General features: G+C 43.6%; 1 protein-coding gene across 1 annotated transcript in view; it reads right to left on the bottom strand.

Annotated features, from left to right (window-relative positions):
* Window positions 1-23,320, bottom strand: part of PTPRS (protein tyrosine phosphatase receptor type S) — a 567,518-nt gene that overhangs the window by 361,398 nt on the left and 182,800 nt on the right. The window contains exon 3 of the mRNA XM_073563025.1: window positions 10,278-10,423. Coding sequence (XP_073419126.1) covers window positions 10,278-10,423 — 146 coding nt within the window. The remainder of the gene's footprint in view (window positions 1-10,277; window positions 10,424-23,320) is intronic.

Raw genomic sequence — 23,320 nt, 5'->3', positions numbered from 1 at the left:
TAGGTAAGTATCAGACACAGAGATATCGCTAGCAATATCGCTATAACGTCACAAGTTATAGCGATATTGCTAGCGATATCTCTTAGTGTGACAGACCCTTAAATAAAACGAAAAAAGTGGTTTGGTACCGAGTTAGCCAGTAGAAAAAAATATATAAAGTGCTCTCAGTGAGAGAAGCAAAATAGGAATCTTGTGGGTATGATACCTTTTAATGGCTAACAAATAATAGTGAATGTTGTTACAAAGCAAGCTTTCGGGACTGCTTATGTCCCTTCATCAGGCTGATATGACAAAATATTTGAAGAAACCTTATTTATATACAGTTTAAAGCACAACATTTCAATAAACAAACAATGAGCTTGAAGAGAGAATCCTTAATTAGGTAAGATCAGATAGGTAGTATGAAAAGTTCTGAAGATCAAAGGGCTACTTGGAGTAGATAGCTCAGATATGGTAATGGGTCATAAAACCTTCTGACAAATTGAGTCCTGTGTGAATAGAATCAAAGATAGTAATGAATTTGTGCTCCCACACTCTCCGATGTGTCTGTGATTTAAAATTGCCTTTTAAAATGACAACTTTCATATTGCCTATGTTGTGTCCTGGACCACAGAAATGTTTAGCCACAGGTAAATGGTTTTTTTTGTCTGTAATTGTATGACGATGAGACCTCATCCTTGCTCTCAGTCTCTGTCCTGTTTCTCCAACATACAGGCCACCCACAGGACATATATTGCATAGAATTAAATACACCACATTGGAAGAGGAACATGTGAATGTCCCTGGGATCTTATAGTCCTGCTGTGTGTTGGGAATTTGGATTTTGTCTTTAGTCTCTATATGAATGCAGGCTCTGCATCTTCTCCCATTGCAAGGATATGTTCCTCTTGGTGAATCAGAGGGCATTGAACTTCGGATAATGATGTTTCTTAGATTGGGAGGTTGTCTGTAACATAGCAAGGGGGGGTCTTTGAATAGTGTTTTTAACCGTCATCCTTGTGTAGGATATGGTGAAGTTTCTTAGCCATTTTTCTGAGTATTTCAAGCTGTGGGTTGTAGGTCACTACCAGAGGTACACAATGATTTTCCTCTTTTTTTCTGTATTGAAGTACTTGACTTCTAGGGATCCTTGTGGCCCTAACAATCTGATCATCAATGGAGGTGGGATGGTAACCTTGATTTAAAAATGACATTTTAAGCTGGGTTAGGTGTTCATCCCTGTCCTTGGGACTGGAACAGATACGGTTATATCTGAGGGCCTGGCTGTAGACAATGGATTTCTTAATGTGTTTAGGATGGAAGCTGTCCCGTTTGAGGTATGTGGGACGGTTAATTGGTTTCCGATATACTGATGTTTGGAATGAACCATTTTGGATTTTTATGGTGGTGTCTAGGAAGTTGATTTTTGTTTTTGAATGGTCTAATGTCAAGTTTATGGTTGGATGAAATTTGTTGAATTTGTCATGGAAATTTAGAAGTTCTTGTTCAGGCTCAGTCCAGATTATTAATATGTCATCAATGTAACGGAAATAGGCAAAGGGTTTGATGGAGCAGGATGCTAAAAAGTCATTTTCCAGTTTAGCCATGAAGAGATTAGCGTACTGGGGTGCCATTTTACTTCCCATAGCGGTGCCGGTGCGTTGTAGGTAGAGCTCCTCACCGAAAGAGAAAAAGTTGTGTGTGAGGATGAATCTGGTAAGTGCTATTACAGACTTGGAGGGGATCCCATTGGCCTTAAGAAACATTTGGCAGGCCGCTAGTCCATCTTCGTGTGGGATGTTGGAATATAAGGATTCGACGTCCATGGTGGCTAAGATGGTGCTGTCGGGGAGGGGACCTATCGTGGATAGCTTATTAAGCAGGTCTGTAGCGTCCTGTATATAGCTGGCTGTCTTCCTTACCAGCGGCTTGAGGATGTTTTCAATCCACCCTGAGAATTTTTCCGTTAGTGTTCCCACCCCTGAGATGATTGGCCTCCCTGGGTTGCCTGGCTTATGAATCTTGGGAAGCATATAGAAAGTTCCCATTCTTGGATTCTCGGGTATTAATTCCAGAAGGTTTATGGGCTCTGTACATAGACCTTTGATGACTCTTTTCAACTCCCTCAGATATTTTGGAGTTGGGTCATCATCCAGTTTGGTGTAGTACTGTATATCCATCAGTTGTCTGTGAGCCTCTTTGATGTAGTCAGTTGTATTAAGGAGAACTATGGCACCACCTTTATCCGCAGGCTTAATTGTGATCTCCCTGTTGTTCTTAAGGCCGTGAATCGCCTTTTTCTCCTGCAAACTTATATTAGATGTTTCCTTTGCTTTTTTATCCAATATCGTGGACTGCATCGAATGTCTAAATGAGTCAATATATTGGTCCAAAATGGTGTTGCGGCCAGAGGGAGGTGTCCAGTCAGAGTTTTTCTTATTCTCTAGTTTGACTTGAGTTTGGCTGCCCAGAAGCCCCAAGTCCTCTTTGACAGAGAAGAACTCCTTCAGTCTAAGTCTCCTGAAGTATTGTTCCATGTCACTACAAAGTTCTGTTTTGTCTAGAGGTTTTGTAGGACAGAATGTGAGACCTCTGGAAAGTACATTAAGTTCTAGATTAGTGGGTTTGTAAGATGACAGATTAATAACACAGCTGACTGTACCTGTGTCCTTCTGGTGGTTTTGCCCCATGCTGTAGTGTTTAGGAGGGTCTTGACTGGTGCTGGAATGTAATCCTGCTTTCAGTCGAAGTCTGTGGAGTTTCTTTTTCTTGTTGTATATTAAATGACTTAGTGATAGAAAGCAGAGGGTGGTTATAAATGGTATATTCTCTAACTGGGCCGCTGTGACCAGTGGGGTACCGCAGGGGTCGGTGTTGGGACCTATTCTCTTCAACATATTTATTAACGATCTGGTAGAAGGTTTACACAGTAAAATATCGATATTTGTAGATGATACAAAACTATGTAAAGCAGTCAATACAAGAGAAGATAGTATTCTGCTACAGATGGATCTGGATAAGTTGGGAACTTGGGCCGAAAGGTGGCAGATGCGGTTTAACAATGATAAATGTAAGATTATACACATGGGAAAAAGGAGTCAATATCACCATTACACACTGAACGGTAAACCACTGGGTAAATCTGACATGGAGAAGTACTTGGGGATCTTAGTTAATGATAATGATACACACACTGTATAACGGACTACATTAATTTCTGTGTAGACAACACGGTACCCACAAAAGTAGTGAGGTGCTTCTCTAACAACAAACGATGGATCAGCCCCGGAATAAAGGCTCTTCTCAAAGAGAAGACGTTGGCCTTCAGATCAGGTGACAAGGGCAGGCTGAGAGAGGTTCAGAAGGATCTGAAGTATCTAATCAGGCAGGGAAAGGCTAATTATAAGAGAAGGATTGAACTGAAATTGTCACAGAAAAGGATCCATGAAGTCTGGGAGGATCTAAAGTCTATATCTGGGCATAGACAGACTGTCTCCAGGATGGTTGTAGATAAAGAGGGGCTTAATGAACTTAATCTATTCTTTAACAGATTTAATCACACACTGGCTGCTCCTGCCCCTGCATACCATTCACACCTCTCTGCTACAATAACCTCACCCCCTGCTGCAACTTGTCAACTGAGCCAGGGTCTGTTCTTCACAAGTACCCAGGTTGCAAAAGAACTGAATAAGATCAAAGTTTTGAAGGCTGCAGGTCCTGACGGCATCAGTGCAAGACTAATCAAAACCTGCGGGCACCAGCTGAGTGAGATCATTACATATCTGTTCAATATGAGCCTGAGAATGGGTGTAGTACCACAACTGTGGAAATCATCGTGTGTGGTACCAGTTCCGAAGAAACCTTATCCGAAAGACCTTAATGACTATAGACCTGTAGCATTGACATCACACCTGATGAAGGTATTAGAGAGATTGGTTCTCACACGTCTCCGTCCTCTAGTGAGCTCGGATATGGACCCTCTCCAGTTTGCCGGGCATTGGTGTGGATGATGCCATTATCCATCTTCTAGATAGGACTCTCTCTCACCTGGAGAAACCTGGGAACACTGTGAGAATAATGTTCTTCGATTTCTCTAGTGCTTTTAACACCATACAGCCAGGTCTACTGAGAGACAAGCTGGGCCTTGTTGGTGTGGACCTCCAACTCTCCACCTGGATCCTTAACTACCTCACGAACCGACCTCAGTTTGTAAAGGTTCGGGACAGTGTGTCAGACACGGTGATCTGCAATACAGGGGCACCTCAAGGTACAGTTCTTGCCCCTTTTCTCTTCACACTGTACACTGCGGATTTTAGGTGCAACTCATCTAGCTGCTACTTGCAGAAGTATTCTGATGACTCTGCAATAGTAGGCCTCATCACAGGAGGAGATGAAAGAGAGTACAGAGATACTAACCAAGCTTTTGTGGAGTGGTGTCAGAGGAACCACCTTAGGATTAATTCCGGGAAGACCAAGGAATTGGTTGTGGACTTTCGCAAGGGCAAAAATCCACCAGTAGTGGTGAACATTCAGGGAAATGACATTGAGATAGTCGACACCTATAAGTACCTTGGTGTGATCCTCAATAATAAGCTTGACTGGGCCCATCACTTGGATGCAGTGTACAGGAAGGGCCACAGTAGGCTTTATCTGCTCAGAAGGCTGAGAGCCTTCGGAGTTAGAGGGGCACTCCTTGCATCCTTCTTCAACTCTGTTGTGGCATCAGTCATCTTCTTTGGTGTGGCGTGCTGGGGTAGTGGCATATCAACCAGGGACAGGAATAGGCTGGACAAACTGATTAGAAGGGCCAGCTCTGTGCTGGGATGCTCCCTTGACCCAGTTCAGGAAGTAGGCGACAGGAGGATACTGGCCAAGGTGAGCTACATGGTGCAGAATGATTCCCATCCCATGCATGAGACCGTGACAAAGATGTGCAGTACTGTCAGTGACCGGCTACTTCATCCTAAATGTGAGAGGGAGCGCTATCGAAAGTCCTTCCTTCCTGCTGCAGTTAGGCTGTATAACCAGCACTGTCCAAAACGGAGAACAACCCAAACAGAGAACTGATAGATCCAAAGTTGTGACAGTCCGGTTACATTTTTTTTTTTCGTATATGTACCTACCGTCAATGTAATGCCTTTATGCATCTGTATCTGTACTTGTTCCTGCCTTGCTGCTGTAATGCTCTGAATTTCCCCATGGTGGGACGATTAAAGGATTATCTTATCTTATAAACTTACCTGGAGCAGCCAGTGCCAGGCAGCGGCTGCCAAGGCAAACAGGATCATGGGGTGCATTAAAAGGTCTGGATACACATGATGAGAGCATTATACTGCCTCTTTACAAATCTCTGGTTAGACCGCACATGGAGTACTGTGTACAGTTTTGGGCACCGGTGCTCAGGAAGGATATAATGGAACTAGAGCGGGTACAAAGGAGGGCAACAAAATTAATAAAGGGGATGGGGGAACTACAATACCCAGAGAGATTAGCAAAATTAGGATTATTTAGTCTAGAAAAAAGACGACTGAGGGGCGATCTAATAACCATGTATAAGTATATAAGGGGACAATACAAATATCTCTCCGAGGATCTGTTTATACCAAGGAAGGTGACGGTCACAAGGGGGCATTCTCTGCGTCTGGAGGAAAAAAGGTTTTTCCACCAACATAGAAGAGGATTCTTTACAGTTAGGGCAGTGAGAATCTGGAATTCCCTGCCTGAGGAGGTGGTGATGGCGAACTCAATCGAAGGGTTCAAGAGAGGCCTGGATGTCTTCCTGGAGCGTAACAATATTGTATCTTACAGTTATTGTTAGGTTCTTTAGAAGGACGTAGATCTGGGGATTTATTCTGACAGAATTTTATAGGCTGAACTGGATGGACTAATGTCTTTTTTTCGGCCTTACTAACTATGTTACTATGTTATGTTACTATGAGAACACTTCTGCCCATCCATGGGGCTGATCCCAGGAGAGGGAGAACAATAAGCCACACGTTTAGTGAGGCAGTTGTTGGAGTGACACCGAGTAGCGAAGATCCTTTAGATGAGGTCCCAGTGCCCCTGTATGGATGGCCTATGGAGATTGGTTGCCGGCTGCAGCTTGATACTCATGTTAAGGGCATGATATATATTGTCTGGATGTGAGGGACTATCTTAAGAACTGTTGCCAGCTGTAGCGCGAGACGTACTACGGTCGTGGTATGGAGCATGGACTGTGACTACAGACTATACTGTTGGGAGATACAAAAACCGCGCGCCAGCCAAAAGTTGGGAGACAGTGGATATCGCCTGGCATGGGGGCAGAGGAAACATAGGCTCCAGGATGGGATATGTTGGACTGGGGACATTGTGACCATCTACCCGGAATTGCTGTAAGACCGTGGATGTAAGGAAAAAAAAATAGTTGCATAATCACAACCCACAACCTCAAATCTTCAGAGACACTGTTGATTTATACTATATGTCTCAAATATTCAATGTGTGTTACTTCTTTTCCACACAGGTCACAAATTTCCAGTTATTTTCAAATGGTATGTGATCTGCAGGCTGAATGTTATACAGCAGGAGGAGAAAAGATTAATATACATTTTGTGGTAAAAGGTTCAGAAAACACATTATTCAGTAAAGCATTTTATTCATTAACCCCTGTGCGACATGCGCCGTACTAGTACAGCGCATGTCGCATCTCCCCCTTTGAAGTGGGCTCCGGCGGTGAGCCCACCTCAAAGCCGGCACATGTCTCCTGTTTTCAACAGCTGACATGTGCCCGCAATAGCTGCAGGCGGAATCGCAATCTGCCCGTGGCTATTAACTAGTTAAATGCCGCTGTCAAACTCTGACAGCGGTATTTAACCAGCGCTTCCGGCCGCCGGGCCAGAAATAAGCGCATCACCGACCCACGTCACGTGAGTCGGGGGTCAGCGATGCGTTGGCACAAACAGAGGTCTCTTGGAGACCTCTATGGTTGTTGATGCCAGATTGCTATGAGCGCCACCCGGTGGTCGGCACTCATAGCAATGCTGTATTTCTGCTACAAACTGTATAGGCGATCTGAGCATCGTCTATATGCAGCAGAGGCGATCGAGTTGTGGCATCTTCTAGCCTCCCATGGAGGCTATTGAAGCATGCCAAAAGTAACAAAGAAAAAAAAATTGTTTTAAAAGTTTAAAAAAAATACAAAAGTTCAAATCACCCCCTTTTCGCCCCAATCAAAGTAAAACAAAAAAAAATCAAACATACACATATTTGGTATCGCCAAGTTCAGAATCGCCCGATCAATTAAAAAAAAGGATTAACCTGATCGCTAAATGGCGAAGCGAGAAAAAAATTCAAAACGCCAGAATTATGGTTTTTGGTCGCCACGATAGTGCATTAAAATGCAATGACGACAATCAAAAGAACGTATCTGCACAAAAATGGTATCATTGAAAACGTTAGCTGGGCGCGCAAAAAATAAGCCTTCACCCAACCCGAGATCACGAAAAATGGAGGCGCTACGGGTATCGGAATATGGTGCAATTTTAGACATGTTTGGTGTTTATGAACTCATAATGGCCGGGAGAATCATAATGTCAGGTCAGTTTTAGCATTTAGTGAACTTGGTGAAGAAAAAAAACAAAAAACAAGTGTGGGATTGCACTTTCTTGCAATTTCACCACACTTGGAATTTTTTCCCGTTTTTGAGTACATGACATGGTAAAACCAAAGGTGTTGTTCAAAAGTACAACTTGTCCCAAAAAAACAAGCCCTCACATGGCCATATTGACTGAAAAATATAAAAGTTATGGCTCTGGGAAGAAAGGTAGTGAAAAATAGAAACGCAAAAACGAAAATGGACTCTGGCGCAAAGGGGTTAAAATTCCTCATGCGTGCTCGCATGAGTCCGGTGGGCGGTCCCATTTAGTGACTGACAGTCTTCCCTGTATGACTGCGCATGCAGAGATAGCTGTCAGACACTAGTATAACTGCCCGCTGCACTCAAATGCATACAAGCACCAGGAATTTTAATGAATAAAATGGTTCACTCAATCTTTTCCAATGAACCTATATAACACTCTCCTCAGCTTCTCCCTATCCATATCGTGCTGTCTGCAAATCACACTACATGTTCCTGACTGGTTCCTTATAAAGGACTCGGTTCATGGTTCGGATATTAAGGAAATATCCTTAAGTCAATTTCAAATTTGTGGGGATCTGATAGTGGGCAACCCAGAGCTTAGCTTCAGCAGCGGCCGAAAGTAACCAGTGCATAGAATGGGATGGCAAAGCACTGCTCAGTGCACTGATTAGAGGCCGATGCTAAGAAGTGCCAGTCAGCTCCTAACCAATTGAACAGCTTCATCTCTCAGCACCACATATTCAGCAGCTGCAGATCTCAGCAATGCTCATTAAACAGTTTCTGGAGCTCGACAGTTCTGTACATTGTATACACATGGCTGCCATTGGAGTTGAAAACAGCTGATTGAGGGTCCGACACCCAGTAGCCCCACAATCAACTGATATTGAAGACCCATCCTATGGATAGGTCATCAATATAAAAGTAGTTGACAACTCTTGAAATTTTTGAGTGCTTCTCTAGCAAGCTCAGTAAGGCTGCTTTCACACATCCGGCTTTTTGAATCCGGCACGATGCGGCGAAATTTGGAACAACCGGATCCGGCACCGGATCCGGTTTTGTCCCACATAGTTGCATTGTCGCCGCACCGTGCCGGATGGGTATGCGGCGCATCCGGTTTTTGCCAGATACGGCAAGAAGTAGCCGTCCGGCGTCTGCAAAAAACATTCGCTGCAACGTTTTTTGACAGCGCCGGACCGGTTTTTCTCACAGCGCATGCGCGGAGACTGTGAGTCTCGCACTGCTCTTTTAAATGTGGGCGCCACCGTATCCGGCCACACAGGCATCCAGAGTCTCCGTCACATCCCGGATCCGCCCCTATGGCTTCTCGCCGCACGGCGCCGGAGACACAAAGCCGGATGTGTGAAAGAAGCCTTAGCTGTACCGTTATGAGTAGCAGCTTACAAAAACGATATAGCTCAGCTAAAGAGGGTTCAAAGAGAAGCAACCAAATTATTAATGAAATCACTGAGTTATAGCACCAAAAGATGATTGTGTTAGTTATTGATGTTAAAATGCTAACTAGAAAGTCACTGCTCCAAAAGTGTCCATTCTAAATATTTCTCTTTACCTCCTTGGTACCTTTGTAATTAGGTTCATTATACAATACCATACACTTCTCTCTATACAGCTAATCCCTAAATCTGTTGTTTTTTTAGTTCCCTTAATGTGACGTTTCATTGAAGAGAGGTTTCAAACAGGGTGTTATCAGGAGGCTGGGGCTGCACTCACTTCCTCCCATTGTCTATCACCCTTCCTGGGGTAGGATGTCATCAGGCAGCAGCGCTGCAGTGACTTACTAAAATTTCTTTGATCGCTACCCTCTGAAGATGTCCTGAATCCATGGTGCTGACAGAAGCTGTGGGAGAGATGATGGTAGCACTCTCAGTCTGCTTCTGTACCGGTCTGCACAGCATATTACTATAGATAGTAATTATGAGGGTGGTGATAGAAGCTGAATGAGTGACAGCATCACTGCCCCAAAACTTCTATGACAGCTCTCAAATGAATTGTCACCAGTGGGTGGCGCTGGTGTCAGCCTCTATCACCATCTTCAAATGAATCGTTGTCAAGGGACTGTGATAAAATAAGCTGTGGGGCAGATGTAATGTCACTCACCATGATTCTATCTACATCCTGTAATTACATCTCCTTTCACAGTAAAAAACTGTGGCTGATGGGGTCAGAAACCGAGTACCGGCAAATCCATCACTTCTCTCATATCTTCTATCAGTACCATGGCTTCAGGACATCTTCAGAAGGTGCTGATGCAAGAAACTGTAGTGAGTGACTGCAGCGCCACCCGCTGATAATGTCCTGTCCCAGGAGGGGTGATAGATGCGGCAGGGAAATGAGTGCAGCCCCAGCCTCCTGTAACATCCTGTTTGAGAATCCTCCCAAACAAAATGTCACTGGAAATTAAGTAAAAAAAAAAACATTTAAGGATTAGATAGTGTGAAGTGTAGCGTATTGTATAATAAAGCTAATTACAAAAGTGAATAGGGTGTAAAGATAGATATTTCCAAAGGACATTTTAGGTATCGGACCACCCCTTTAACACTCTTAAGCCTCAAGACGATGAAATCCAATTAAAGTATATTTTTCAAATTCTCCAATGATCACCTGTTAAAGTTCTTGTCATGTTCAACCCAATGTACACCCAAGAGAAATGTACACCCACCTCAAATCTCTGGGAGTTTACTTTCTTGCCTCGCTTGTTCCAGGTCACTCTGGGCTTGGGATCACCAGTAGCTTGGCACACAAAGGAAGCCACGCCCCCAGAAACACCAATTTCATCCGTGGGCCTTTTGATAAACTCGGGAACACCTTGAGAAGAAACATAACACATGATTTTGAAAAAAAAAAAAAACAATAATAGATAGACTAATAAAAATCCTTTTCCCCTTCATCAATTCTGAAAAATGTATTCACTCCAGCAGCGCAGCCCACCTACGTGTTTATCCAACTGGATCCAATACCTTTTTTCATCGACAGATTGACAGATTGTGGACTTAATTGAGGGCTTGTTTTTAGCATCATTTTGAAGTATGTAACTTTTCTATTACTCTTAAGACTACGTTCACATTTATCATGTAAGTGAAGCACTTCTGTCCACGTTTCTGGCTTATTTCCTCCCCAATATAAATTATAATTTGGCAGATGGGATCTCTTTGAACTCTGCTTTTCTTCTCTGCTGGCAGTGTCCGTCATTTTAGGTATGCACGCAACTATTGTCAACTCTACTTTTGTGGGCTAAAAAGTTGCTGCAAGAGATGGACGTTGCTAGAACAGAGCCGGATGGAGTCCAAAGAGTCTATTTTCCCCATTACAGTGCATGGTTCTGTTAGGGATTTTATTGAAACCACATTTTTGGGGGTGAGGTGAGTGCTAAATATAGATGCTTTCATTTTATATATGCAATAAACTGTGCATTGTAAGTGATAAGACGGCTTTATTCTTTAGAATAGACCAGGGCAAAGTGCAGCCCGTGGGCTACATCTGACTGTTTGTTTGGCCCACGGACAGAGACAGCCGAGTAGCTTAAAACAGTGGCAACAGGCCACACCAAGCCCTCAGCTTTCCCGCAAACAGTAGTACATGTATGGCAGCAGAAGTGAAACCGACATAGAGGAGCATCGCGCAGGGAATGGGTTTACACGTGCCGCACCAATTCTTTGGAATGCACTTCCCAGGTCAATACGATTAGTCCCCAATCCCCACAATTTTAAGCGTGCCCTGAAAACGCATTTATTCAGACTGGCCTATCACCTCAACACATTAACCTAATCTATCCCGGTGTGGCACAGTCAAAAGTTTTACCATAACCAGGTTCCCCGCATCATGTTCCCACATGCTTTATGCATCCATTATCCCTCTGTGTTTGTACTGTTACACACTTAACATTATGGCTGGTCCATACAATCAGGGCAACTGTTACCACCCACCTTTCGTGTCTACCTCTTTCCTCATAGACTGTAAGCTTGCGAGCAGGGCCCTCACTCCTCTTGGTATTTGTTATAATCTACTGTATGTGATTATTGTTATGCTGTAATGTCTATTGTCTGTACAAATCCCCTCTGAAATGTAAAGTGCTGCGGAATATGTCGGCGCTATAGAAATAAAATTTATTATTATTATTATTATTATTATTATTCCCTGGGTGCTCACATCAGGACAATTCTATGCCATTGCATTGTCCTGATGGTCTCCATGGAGACCCCTGGCCACAAGATGGCAACAGTGTCCTTCAGGGTCCTGCAGAAAGGTGGCTTCTGACATGCCTCCTTCCCTGCCTGTAAGATGCTAACGTGATACTCTACAGTGCAGAATATCAGATCAGCGATTTGACACTATACAGTTATGTCCCAGGATGGAACATTGTAACAAACTAAAAAAAATTAAAAAGTGTAAAATTATTTTTTTTTAAAGTCCCAAAATAAAGAAAAAAAACAAATCTTTTTTAATTTATTCATGTAAATAAAAAATAAACAATAAAAGTACACATATTAGGTATCGCCGCGTCCGTGACGACCCGCTCTCTAAAACTTTTCCACTAATTAACCCCTTCAGTGAACACCGTAAAAAATAAAAATAAAATACGAGGCAAAAAACAATGCTTTATCATACTGCCGAACAAAAAGTGCAATAAAACGTTATCAAAAAGACGAATGTGAATAAACATGGTGAAAAAAACATCTTGTCCCGCAAAAAACGAGCCTCAGAATAAAGCGACGCAAAAATAATTATTTTTTTCTATAAAATAGTTTTTATTGTGTAAAAACGTCAAAACATAATAAAATTATATGAATTGGGTATCGCTGTAATCGTACTGACCGGAAGTATAAAGCTGTCTTACCAATTTTACCACACGCAGAATGGTATTAAAAGCAAAAAAAAAACAATTCCTGAATTGCTGATTTTTGTTCATTCTGTATCCCAAAAATCGGAATCCTGTTACCTTTGCGAAAACACAACATTTAGAGATAAAGGAGATTTTTGCAGGAAAAATTTGATTTTTTTATTTTATTTTCATGGTTTAACGTTATAAACTACTTTGAAGCACCTGGGGGTTTAAGGTGTTCAATACACATCTAGATAAGTTACGAAAGGGGTCTAGTTTCCAAAATGGTGTCACTTGTGGGGGGGTCCACTGTTTAGGCACATCAGGTGCTCTCCAAATGCAACATGGCAACCATTAATTATTCCATCAAATTTTGCATTCAAAAAGTCAAATGGTGCTCCTTTCTTTCCAAGCCCTCCATGTGCCCAACAGCTGTTTTTCTCCAGATATTGGGTATCTGCGCACTCAGGAGAAATTGCACAACAAATTACATAGAGCAATTTCTCCTGTTACCCTCATGTATAGGCAAAATTTGGAGCTAAAAAAGATTTATCTGAGAAAAATTAGATTTTTTTTTATTTTTACGGCTTAACGGGATAATCTTCTGTAAAGCACCTGGGGGTTCAAGGTGCTCAATACACATCTAGATAAGTTCCCTAAGGAGTCTAGTTTCCAAAATGTTGCCACTTGTTTGGGGTTTCCACTGTTTAGGCAAATCAGGGGCTCTCCAAAAGTGACATGGCATCCGCAAATTATTCCAGCAAATTTTAAATTCAAAAAGTCAAATGGCGCTCCTTCCCTTTCGAGCCCCGCTGTGTGCCCGAACAGTAGATTTCCCCTACATATGGAATATCGGCATGCCCAGTAGAAATTGCACAACAGATTGCATGGTCCATTTTTTCCTGTTACCCTTGCAAAAGTAAAAAAAAATAGGTCAAAAGGAAAATTTTTGTGAAAGAAAAAGTAAATGTTAATTTTTCCCTTCCACATCCCAAAAATGTCTGTGAAGCACCTGAAGGGTTAATAAACTTCTTGAATGTGGTTATGAGCACCTTGAGGTGTGCACTTTTTAGAATGGTGTCACTTTTGGATATTTTCTGTCATATAGGCCCCTCAAAGTCTCTTCAAATGTGATGTGGTCCCTAAACAAATTTTGTATGAGAAATCGCTGGTAAACTTTTAACCCTTATAACTTTCTAACAAAAAAAATATGTTTCAAAAACGGTGTTGTTGTAAAGTAGACATGTGGGAAATGTTATTTATTAACTTTTTTTTTCACAAATGAACGCAAGCCAAATCAAAGAAATTTTACCACTAACATGCAGAACAATATGTCACGAGAAAATGGTCTCAGAATCAGCAATATCCATGGAAGAGTTCCAGAGTTATTACCTCGTAAAGGGAAAGTGGTCAGAATTGTAAAAATTGGCCTGGTCAGGAAGGTGAAAACAGGCTTCAGGGCGAAGGGGTTAATGCATCACAATAAAAATAGCAACCAATACTATAGGTCTGAGTCTTTGTCAAGCTGATCCTGGAGTGAATAGCCCTCCTATTTAAACCCACAACACCCATTCAAAACAGCTGTACGTATCCATCAATGAATACAATTCTTATAGCAAACATGTCATGAAACATTATAATAGTATTACAAATATACCATAAATATGTATATTCAAGGCCATGTATGATTGAGTAAAAACTGTATATAAACTATATAAATAAGACAGAAAAACACCCGACTGCAACACACTGCGCTTGTAAAGAAACCTACTGGGCATTCTCAGGAAATACATCCCTGATTGGTTATGACTCCAGCATACTATAGAGACAAACATTGGTCAGCATAAATTGGATCCTTACGACTGACTGGCTGTAGCCCCAATCAATATGTGCCTCCTCCATTAATGGGCCAATCAATGTGTGCCTCCTCCGTTCATTTGCCAATCAATATTATGTGTGTCTTCCATTGAAGGCTTAAAGAAAATATTTGGGTGTTCCATTGTCATAGAGTGCTAAAGAGAGGCTGTACTGGGCCCCTGGCCTTGAAGGGAGGAGGACATGACAGGGTTGATGTGGGAATTTGGTGAGCTGGAGTGCTATTCAGAAGATTGGAGGTTAACTGTGTAAAAGGAGGAGCACAGGTTATGTCACGGGGAGGAGGGGTCAGAGGTAGGGTTATGGGGGGCAGTAATATATAATGGTCAGCCTTCTTGGTGTGGGTAGCCATTTTAGGTACCCCCTGATAGAGCCAAGAACCTCCCACCCACTCTCTTTTATTTAGAGCTCAGGTTTACGGGGATGTTTTCTTTTTGTTAAGTTCTCCATAATGTTGGGATCATTATGGTTTTGGATTGAATATGGGTTGCTCCTGTTATATCAAAAATGTTGTCATGGCAGGGTGGCATGGGGGAGGTTCTTGAAGGTGGTGGAATTGGGGAATGGTGGATTGGAGGGGGAGGATCTCAAGAGGTCCTAGACTTCCCCTGGGTCGATTCAAGAGGACGGGGTTTAAATAATCCCGCGAAAGGGATTAATAGGGGACCCGTTAATGTTTTTTTTTGGATTGGCCAGGTTGGTTAATAGCTGCCTCTGAGCTGGTGCATAGCAGCTAGGGGTAAGACATAACCTGGGGCCAAGGTGGAATTATTAAACCTGTGGTTGATATTTTAGGGCTTCGAGTACCACCACTCCTTTGAGGCTATTGTTTGGTATTAACTGTTAATAAAACTAAGTATGGTGTGTTTATTTGGGTTTTAGTTAAGAGAGCATGAAGGGTTTAAATGACTAAAAGGTCAAGAAGGGAAGCTCAAATCAGTCACGAATACCCCTTATGTCATGTAAACAGGAAAGGAAATTGTCCCAACTACTAGAGCTAGAGACCAATAATCATGTGGCCTATGATAAATGCAGGGTATAATCAGAGTCTTTCATACCAAGGAATTAACACCTGGTAATAAAGGTTGTAAAGCCACACATTTTTATTATGGAGTCCTTCTTGCCATGAGTATAAGGGAATGTTTCCACGGTCAGTATTGCTAGTGCTTTGGACGCTGATTTATACAGCTGACATGGGCCCGCAACAGCAATGGGTGGAATCGTGATCCACTTGAGACTGTTAACTAGTTAAATGCCGAAGTAGATCTCCGACAACGGCATTTAACTCACGATTAATGAAGCGCATCACTGGCTCAGTGACCCCGTCACATGATCACGGGTCACCGATGGGTCGGCATGACAACCAGAGGTCTGCAGCAGACCTCCGTGGTTGTCATTGCCAGAGTGCTATGAGCACCACCCAATGGTCGGCGCTCTTGGCAAGTGAGCAATTCTGCTACACACAGATGATCTGATTCCACGAATAACGGCGATTGCAACACAGGGGTTGGTAAAAACCAACCCGAATCATGTTCTCTGGGGTCTCAGCTATCCCCAGTACCTGAGAACCCAGAGAAATTTCGACTCTGGGGGGGGCGCTATACACTTATTTCTCAGCGACGTTAAAAAGTGGCGTTGAGGCATAAGTACCCTTAACTGTTGCTGTGTTTATTTGGGTTTTAGTTAAGAGAGCATGAAGGGTTTAGGTGACTAAAAGGTCAAGAAGGGAAGCTCAAATCAGTCACGAATACCCCTTATGTCATGTAAACAGGAAAGGAAATTGTCCCAACTACTAGAGCTAGAGACCAATAATCATGAGGCCTATGATAAATGCAGGGTATAATCAGAGTCTTTCATACCAAGCAATTAACACCTGGTAATAAAGGTTGTAAAGCCACACATTTTTATTATGGAGTCCTTCTTGCCATGAGTATAAGGGAATGTTTCCACTGTCAGTATTGACAGTGCTCTGGACGCTGATTTAAACAGCTGACATGGGCCCGCAACAGCAATGGGTGGAATCGTGATCCACCTGAGACTGTTAACTAGTTAAATGCCGAAGTCGATCTCCGACAGCAGCATTTAACTCACGATTAATGAAGCGCATCACTGGCTCAGTGACCCCGTCACATAATCACGGGTCACCGATGGGTCGGCATGACAACCTGCAGCAGACCTCCGTGGTTGTCATTGCCAGAGTGCTATGAGCGCCGCCCAATGGTCAGCGCTCTTTGCAAGTGAGCATTTCTGCTACACACAGATGATCTGATTCCATGAATAATGAAGATTGCAACACAGGGGTTGGTAAAAACCAACCCGAATCATGTTCTCTGGGGTCTCAGCTACCCCTGGTAGCTGAGAACTCGAAGAAATTCCGACTCTGGGGGGTGCTATACACTTATTTCTCAGCGACATTAAAAAGCGGCGTTGAGGCATAAGTACCCTTAACTGCTGCTGTTGAAAGGCTTATCTCCGGTCGTTAACGGATCAAAAAAATAAGAAAGTTCAAATCACCCCTCTTTAGCCCCGAAATAAAACAATAACAAAAAAATTAAATATACACATACCGTACATGGTATTGCCAAGTTCAGAATTGCTCGATCTAGCAATATAAAAAAGAATCAACCCAAACTAATTGCAACAAAATGCAATAACAGGCAATCAAAACATTGTATCTATACTAAAATTGTATCAGTAAAAACGTCACCTCTTGGCGCAAAAAATATGCCCTCATCCAGCCCCAGATCATGAAAAATGGAAACGCTACAGGTCTCGGAAAATGGTGCCCTTATGACACCATTTGGATTTTTTTTCACCACATAAATAAAAAAAGAACATATACAAGTTTGGTGTCTGTGAACTGATAATGACCTGAAGAAACATAATTGCAGGTCAGTTTAAGCATTTAGGGTATGTTTCCACAGGCTGTATTACATCCGTACAGCCGCAGCGTTTAATCTGCAGCATCCAGATGTTACAGCATAGTGGAGGGGATTTTATGAAATCCCGTCTCCACTATGCGTCCTAATACGCGGGTGACACACCTGTGAAACCGGACATGCAGCACGTTTTTTTAGAACGCGGCATGTCTATTTACCTTGCGGAGACGCTCCGTCTCCACAATATAAATAACCCGGTCTATGGATGCGATACGGTGATACCGCATGTGTTCAATAAGCACATGCGGTATCACCGTGTGTACAGAAGGGGGCGGGGCTTTGGGCGGAGCTGGCTTTCCGCTCCGTCCAAAGCGCAAGGAATGTGCTACGTGGAAACTCACCTTCAGCGAACATGGTAAAAAAAAAACTTTGGAATTGCACTTTTTTTTTTTGCAATTTCACCGCACTTGGAATTTATTTCCTTCTTTCCAGTGGGAAATATGTTAAACCAATGGTGTTCAAAGTACAACGTCTCCAGCACAAATCAAGCCCTCACATGGCCATATTGTCAGAAAAATAAAGTTATGGCTCTGGGAAGAAGGGGAGCAAAAAAAAACGAAAATGCAAAAACGAAAACTAGCCTGGAGGTTAAGGAGTTAAAGCTATCCACACAAGTTTTATTGCTTCCATTGAGCTATGTAACATAAGGTACTGCGAGAGCCACCCATGGCAGGTCAGATGATGATATTGAGCTTTCAGCCCTTATTACCAGGTGATAATTGCTTGGTATGAAGGACTCCAATTAATTCCTGTAATCGCTTTAATAAATTGTACATTGTAATGAGCCATCCTATATGTCCACACACAGTAGGTGCAAACACAATATTTCATTACGTCTCTGATTTCATACTGAGGAACATGGAGGTTAATTTCTGTCTAATTTCTTACAAATCCATTGAATTCTGTATGTGGAGACCTTTATAGATTCATACTTACAGCAAGAATGGACAACAGTATGGCACCCACATGCAAGCCATACTGCTCCACCCTCAGCCTGTTGGCAAGCACTGCCATATAATGTTCTACACCTGCATATTAAGACCAAACTCAATCATCTGTTCCCCAGATTTTGATAGGACACCAAAACACAACTTAGATACAGTATGGATAAAGAGGACTATCAGAGCCTGTGCTGAGTGTATGTATGCAGGTAGGAAACTTGGTATTTATCATCTACAAAATGCAGCCACAAAGAGCGCTTTAAATACAGTAACTGTAACCTAATCCTTCTGGTATGGGTCAAGTGTCTTATTCATAGCAAGCCTCAGCTGTTGCCTATCAACAATTTGTTCCAGCTGCCAAATTTTAAGGGAAGGAAGTAGACTTATGCCAGTTAAAGGGGCTTCTTCATGAAAAGCTTTTGCAGGATAAACCATGACAAGGGGCAGTACCCCGAAACACAGTGTCTGCAAATTGAAATTCTGGTTTTGGCTATTATCCTAACTCAAGGCCTGTTAACCCCTTTACCCCAAGGGTGGTTTGCACGTTCATGACCGGGCCAATTTTTACAATTCTGACCACTGTCCCTTTATGAGGTAATAACTCTGGAACGCTTCCATGGATCCCGGTGATTCTGACAATGTTTTCTTGAGACATTTTGTACTTCATGACAGTGGTAACATTTCTTGATATCACGTGCGTTTATTTGTGAAAAAAAATGGAAATTTGGCAAAAATTTTACAATTTTCCAACTTTGAATTTTCATTCCCTTAAATCGCAGAGATAAGTCACACAAAACACTTAATAAATAACATTTCCCACATGTTTACTTTACATCAGCACAATTTTGGAACCAAATTTTTTTTGCTAGGAAGTTATAAGGGTTAAAAGTTGACCAGCGATTTTTCATTTTTACACCATTTTTTTAGGGACCACATCACATTTGAACCCACTTTGAGGGGTCTTTATGATAGAAAATACCCAAAAGTGACACCATTCTTTAAACTGTCGGGCTATGTAAAATTTTGACCACAACTGTACTTCAAGAAGCACCCATATACTGATGGAAACAAGGCACTAGAGAGTTCAAGAAGAGGTAATTCCAGCTCCAGTAGCGTAAGGCTATGTGCCCACATAGCGATTCTGAAGCAGAATAAACCTGAGCAGAATCGCACACCCTGCTCCCGGGAAAACGCATGCGGTTTTTGACACGCTTTTGTAAGCATTTGTCAAGCGTTTTTGCATGCGTTTTCCTAAGTGTTTTTGCCTATACAATTGATGGCATGCGGAATCGCGTGCGATTCCGCAAAATTAATGAACATGCTGCGTTTTTAAAGGCTAAGCATTTCCGCAGCGGTAAAAAACGCACCATTGGCACAACATGTGTGTTTTTCATTAAAAATCAATTGGATGCTTTTCTTAAGCGTCTCTGCAGAAGAATCGCTTGTCTAAAAGCGCTGAAGAAATGCTTAAAAAACGCTACGTGGGCACACAGCCTAAAGTCTTCCACCACTACCTCTTACATGCAGCTGCTACAGTGCAACTGAGAATGGACACATTAAAGGGGATCTGTCACCCATTTTATCCCCTATTAGCTGCCGGCATAGACATCGGGGGTTTATCTACATCATTCTGTAATGCTGTAGATAAGCCCCCGATGTAACCTGAAAGAGAAGAAAAACACGTTATATTATACTCACCGAGGTGGGCGGTCCGGTCCGATGGGTGTTGCGGTCCAGTCCGGCGCCTCCCTTCTTCATGCAATGACGTCCTCTTCTCCCGTCCTGAAATGGCTCCGGCGCAGGCGCATTGCTCTGCCCTGTTGAGGGCAGAGCAGAATTCTGCAGTGCGCAGGCGCCAGACCTCTCCCGATGCCTGCGCACTGACCTCTCCCGTACGGCACCAGACCTCTCCCGTACGGCTGAGTGCCGCCTGCCCAAAGGAGTTACCGGAGGACCCGGGAGTGGAAGCGGAGCTCCCGCCCGAAACTGACACGGCTGCGCAGGTCCCCGCAGAGACGCCTGCGGACCCGGAGCCACCATCCACTCCATCACCACCTGCACCGGAGCAGAGGCCGCACCACCAGAAGGCCCCAGGTATGTCAGATGTCCCTCCACCTGGGAAGGCCCTGGGGTGTACCACAGTTGCAGCGGCTGGCCAGGTCGTCCTGGATCTGGTCTGGGACCGGGATGCTGGTGCCATGGGTGAGAGCAGGTCCCGGGAAGAGTGGGAGAAAGAAGAGAGTTGGGCAGGATGTCAGGACACCATTCGACAGCTGGCAGCAGAATATCGGGAGAGGGAGCAGAGAAAGCTGGCTGTGCTGGGCCCGGATCTGGCCCGGAAGGAGAGGGCCCGTGCTGGGCATCACGGTTCCCGGGATGCAGCTGGATGGGGGCAGGTGCTGAATGTCAACCGAGAGAAGGGGTTCGGATTTATTGCGGACCCCAAAAGAATCAGCGACCTGTTCTTTAACCGGCAGGACGTGGAGCCCCATCTGAGGAGGGGGCATCCTGATAGAGACCTGCAGCCTGGGGAGTATGTGACCTTCACCCGGCATGAAGGACTCCGGGGGTGGTACGCCCTGAATATCCGCCGTATTCCGGAGGAGTTTATCGAAAGGTACAAGCCAAAGAGACCTGTTGCTGCCCCTCCACCCACCGTTACCACTCAGACTGTTCAGGTACCTGATTCTAGAAACCAGGCTGCTCTTGTATCACCTCCAGTCCAGCAGCCCAAAACCAAAGATCCCTGCCTTAACACCGTGGGAAGAGGAGTACTTGAGGATTGCCAATGACTACTTGGAATCTAGTAGCCGTTAAAATACTTTTCAACTCTTGTTACCCAGGAGGGTTTGTTTGCACCAGTTGTGCCTTTTGCTGTTTTTGCTATCATGTTTTTGTTTTTCTGGTGGCACTTTTGTTGCATAGTTTTTGCAATGGCAGCGTTTTCACAACTTGAACTAGCGATCATGAACTTGGAGTGATCCAAAAACTCTTACTTGTAAATAGTTGCACCTCTTTAGGTGCCCTTTCTTGGTTTTACATTTAGAGACTCTTTGCAAAGATAATGTTTCTGCATGGACACTTTTCGAAGATGATGTCTACCTTAAAGGACACTGCAAGAGATACCGGCTGGGAGCGGTGTCCAGCACCTTACAAGAATAACTGTTGAATGTTTTACTGTGAAGTATTTGGTAATGTGTTTTATGAGTATTAGTAACTGAGAAATGGCTTTTATAGAAGAATTAGGAATGACTGATATAGAGATGAGTGATGTGAATAAAGAATTGAAAGTAGACAGGTGACAGACCAGGTACTTGCGGTCAGTGTCTTGCGTCTAGAAGAGACAGTGAAAGTAGAAAAATAAATGTGTAATAGAGAAGGAAAAACGAGAGAAAATGTGTTACAGAGAATAGCACTCTGAATTGAGAATTGCACTTAGAATTAAAAATTTTGGATAGAATCTAAGAAAGAATTGTTTGTAGCGTTCAAGATGAGTACCTCCTATACTAGAAAGATTAGTATAAGAAAAGTTATTATGAATTTATTATGACATTTTTGTATGTTTCTTTGCTGTCTACTTTGTTATCTTGCAGCCCGCGGACGTGCTGTGTTTAATGGGGGGGTATGTGGCGCCCCTGAGGCTCAGTCACCACAGAGGTACTGCACCTTCTCCTAAGGTGTAGTGCCCTACCAACTCCAGCAACTAGGTAAGTTGGGAACTCCTTTCCACACTCCAACACCTGCATCCCACACACAGGAGAGTTCAGTAGGTCCGCCAAGCAGCTTCAGGCTGGAGGTAGCATTGCACCCTTCGTGGAACCCTGCTTCGTAACATGAGATGTGCTGGGAGGTGGGTGGAGTTAGTATAAAAGAGGGGGAAAGCGAAGAAGTGTAGGTTAGTCTGACAGGAGGTCAGGCGAGAGAAGTTCAGTTCTGAAGTTCAGTTTTGAGTTCAGTTTGAGTTCAGTTTAGAAAGAGAGTGCTGCAGCTGCCTCAGTGATCTGAGCCAGCTGGCACGGGAAAGAGAAGAGAAGGAGAAAGACGTAGACCTGCAACCTAAGCTTCCATAAGAGAGAGAAGGAACAGCGCGGAACGAAGGAGTAAGAGAACAGAGAGGGGTTGTGGGTTGGAAGAGAATCCCTGCCTATAGGTTCTCAGTGCAAGGCCAGGGCCCGGTCCCCGAGGTTGTATGGACACTTATGATTCTGCAGCAGACACCGGTGGAGTAGTTGGCTGTAAATGCACTACTCCCATCCAAGACTTGGGACACAACAGCAAACGATTTGAGATATGAGAGGAGACCCCGATAGAGGCTACAGCTGTCTGTCATACAAGTAAGGTTCTAGGAACATCTGACAGGAGAAATTCCAGAGAACTACGGTACTGGAGCTCTTCACATTAAAAGGCGCAATAGAGGAGTCGTTCAGGAAAGGCACATGTTGGTGGAGTGTTGGAGAGGAGAACCCTGACTTGCCCGGGAGGTTGATTGAGTCTCTACCCCTTAGGACATGGCACGGAGGCGGGCACCAGTGGGTACCACGAACTGTGAGTAAAGCTTTGAAACTACAAGCCCTGGTGTCCTCCATTCATTCGTCGCTAACACCTTCAGCACTGCTACACCTGGGTACCAGCATCTATACCATTCTGCGCCTCTCCTCATCCATTGCACCTACACTGCCCTGGGACTACAGCTCCACCTGTGGGGAGCTACACCATCTTTGCTGCACCACACCATCTTTGCTGCACCACACCATCAGTCCCAGTGGATCTGCATGCAGCGTTGGCTCAACATCTTACTTGCCAAACACCACGGGTGGCGTCACGAACTATTCAACTAAGCTATAACACTATTGACATCACCGCCATTGATATTGGGCGCCCAAGGCCACCGACCGGGTCACCACTGCTGTGACACATCCCCCTGACACCGGCCCAGTACCGAGTACCCCGCTGCCCTGGGTGTGAGGGGCGACCCACTTATTTTTGCATGATATTTTTAATGATACCATTTTGGTGCAGATCTTTTGATCGCCCATTATTGCATTTTAATGAAATGTTGCGGCGACCAAAAAAACGTAATTCTGGCGTTTTTTGGTTATTTTTTATATTGATAGAGTGGGCGATGCTG

This window comes from Dendrobates tinctorius, unplaced genomic scaffold, assembly GCF_039654945.1.
Source record: "Dendrobates tinctorius isolate UK_male_01 unplaced genomic scaffold, ASM3965494v1 ptg000377l, whole genome shotgun sequence".
NCBI lineage: Eukaryota > Metazoa > Chordata > Amphibia > Anura > Dendrobatidae > Dendrobates > Dendrobates tinctorius.
This window is presented reverse-complemented; position numbering and strand designations above follow the sequence as displayed.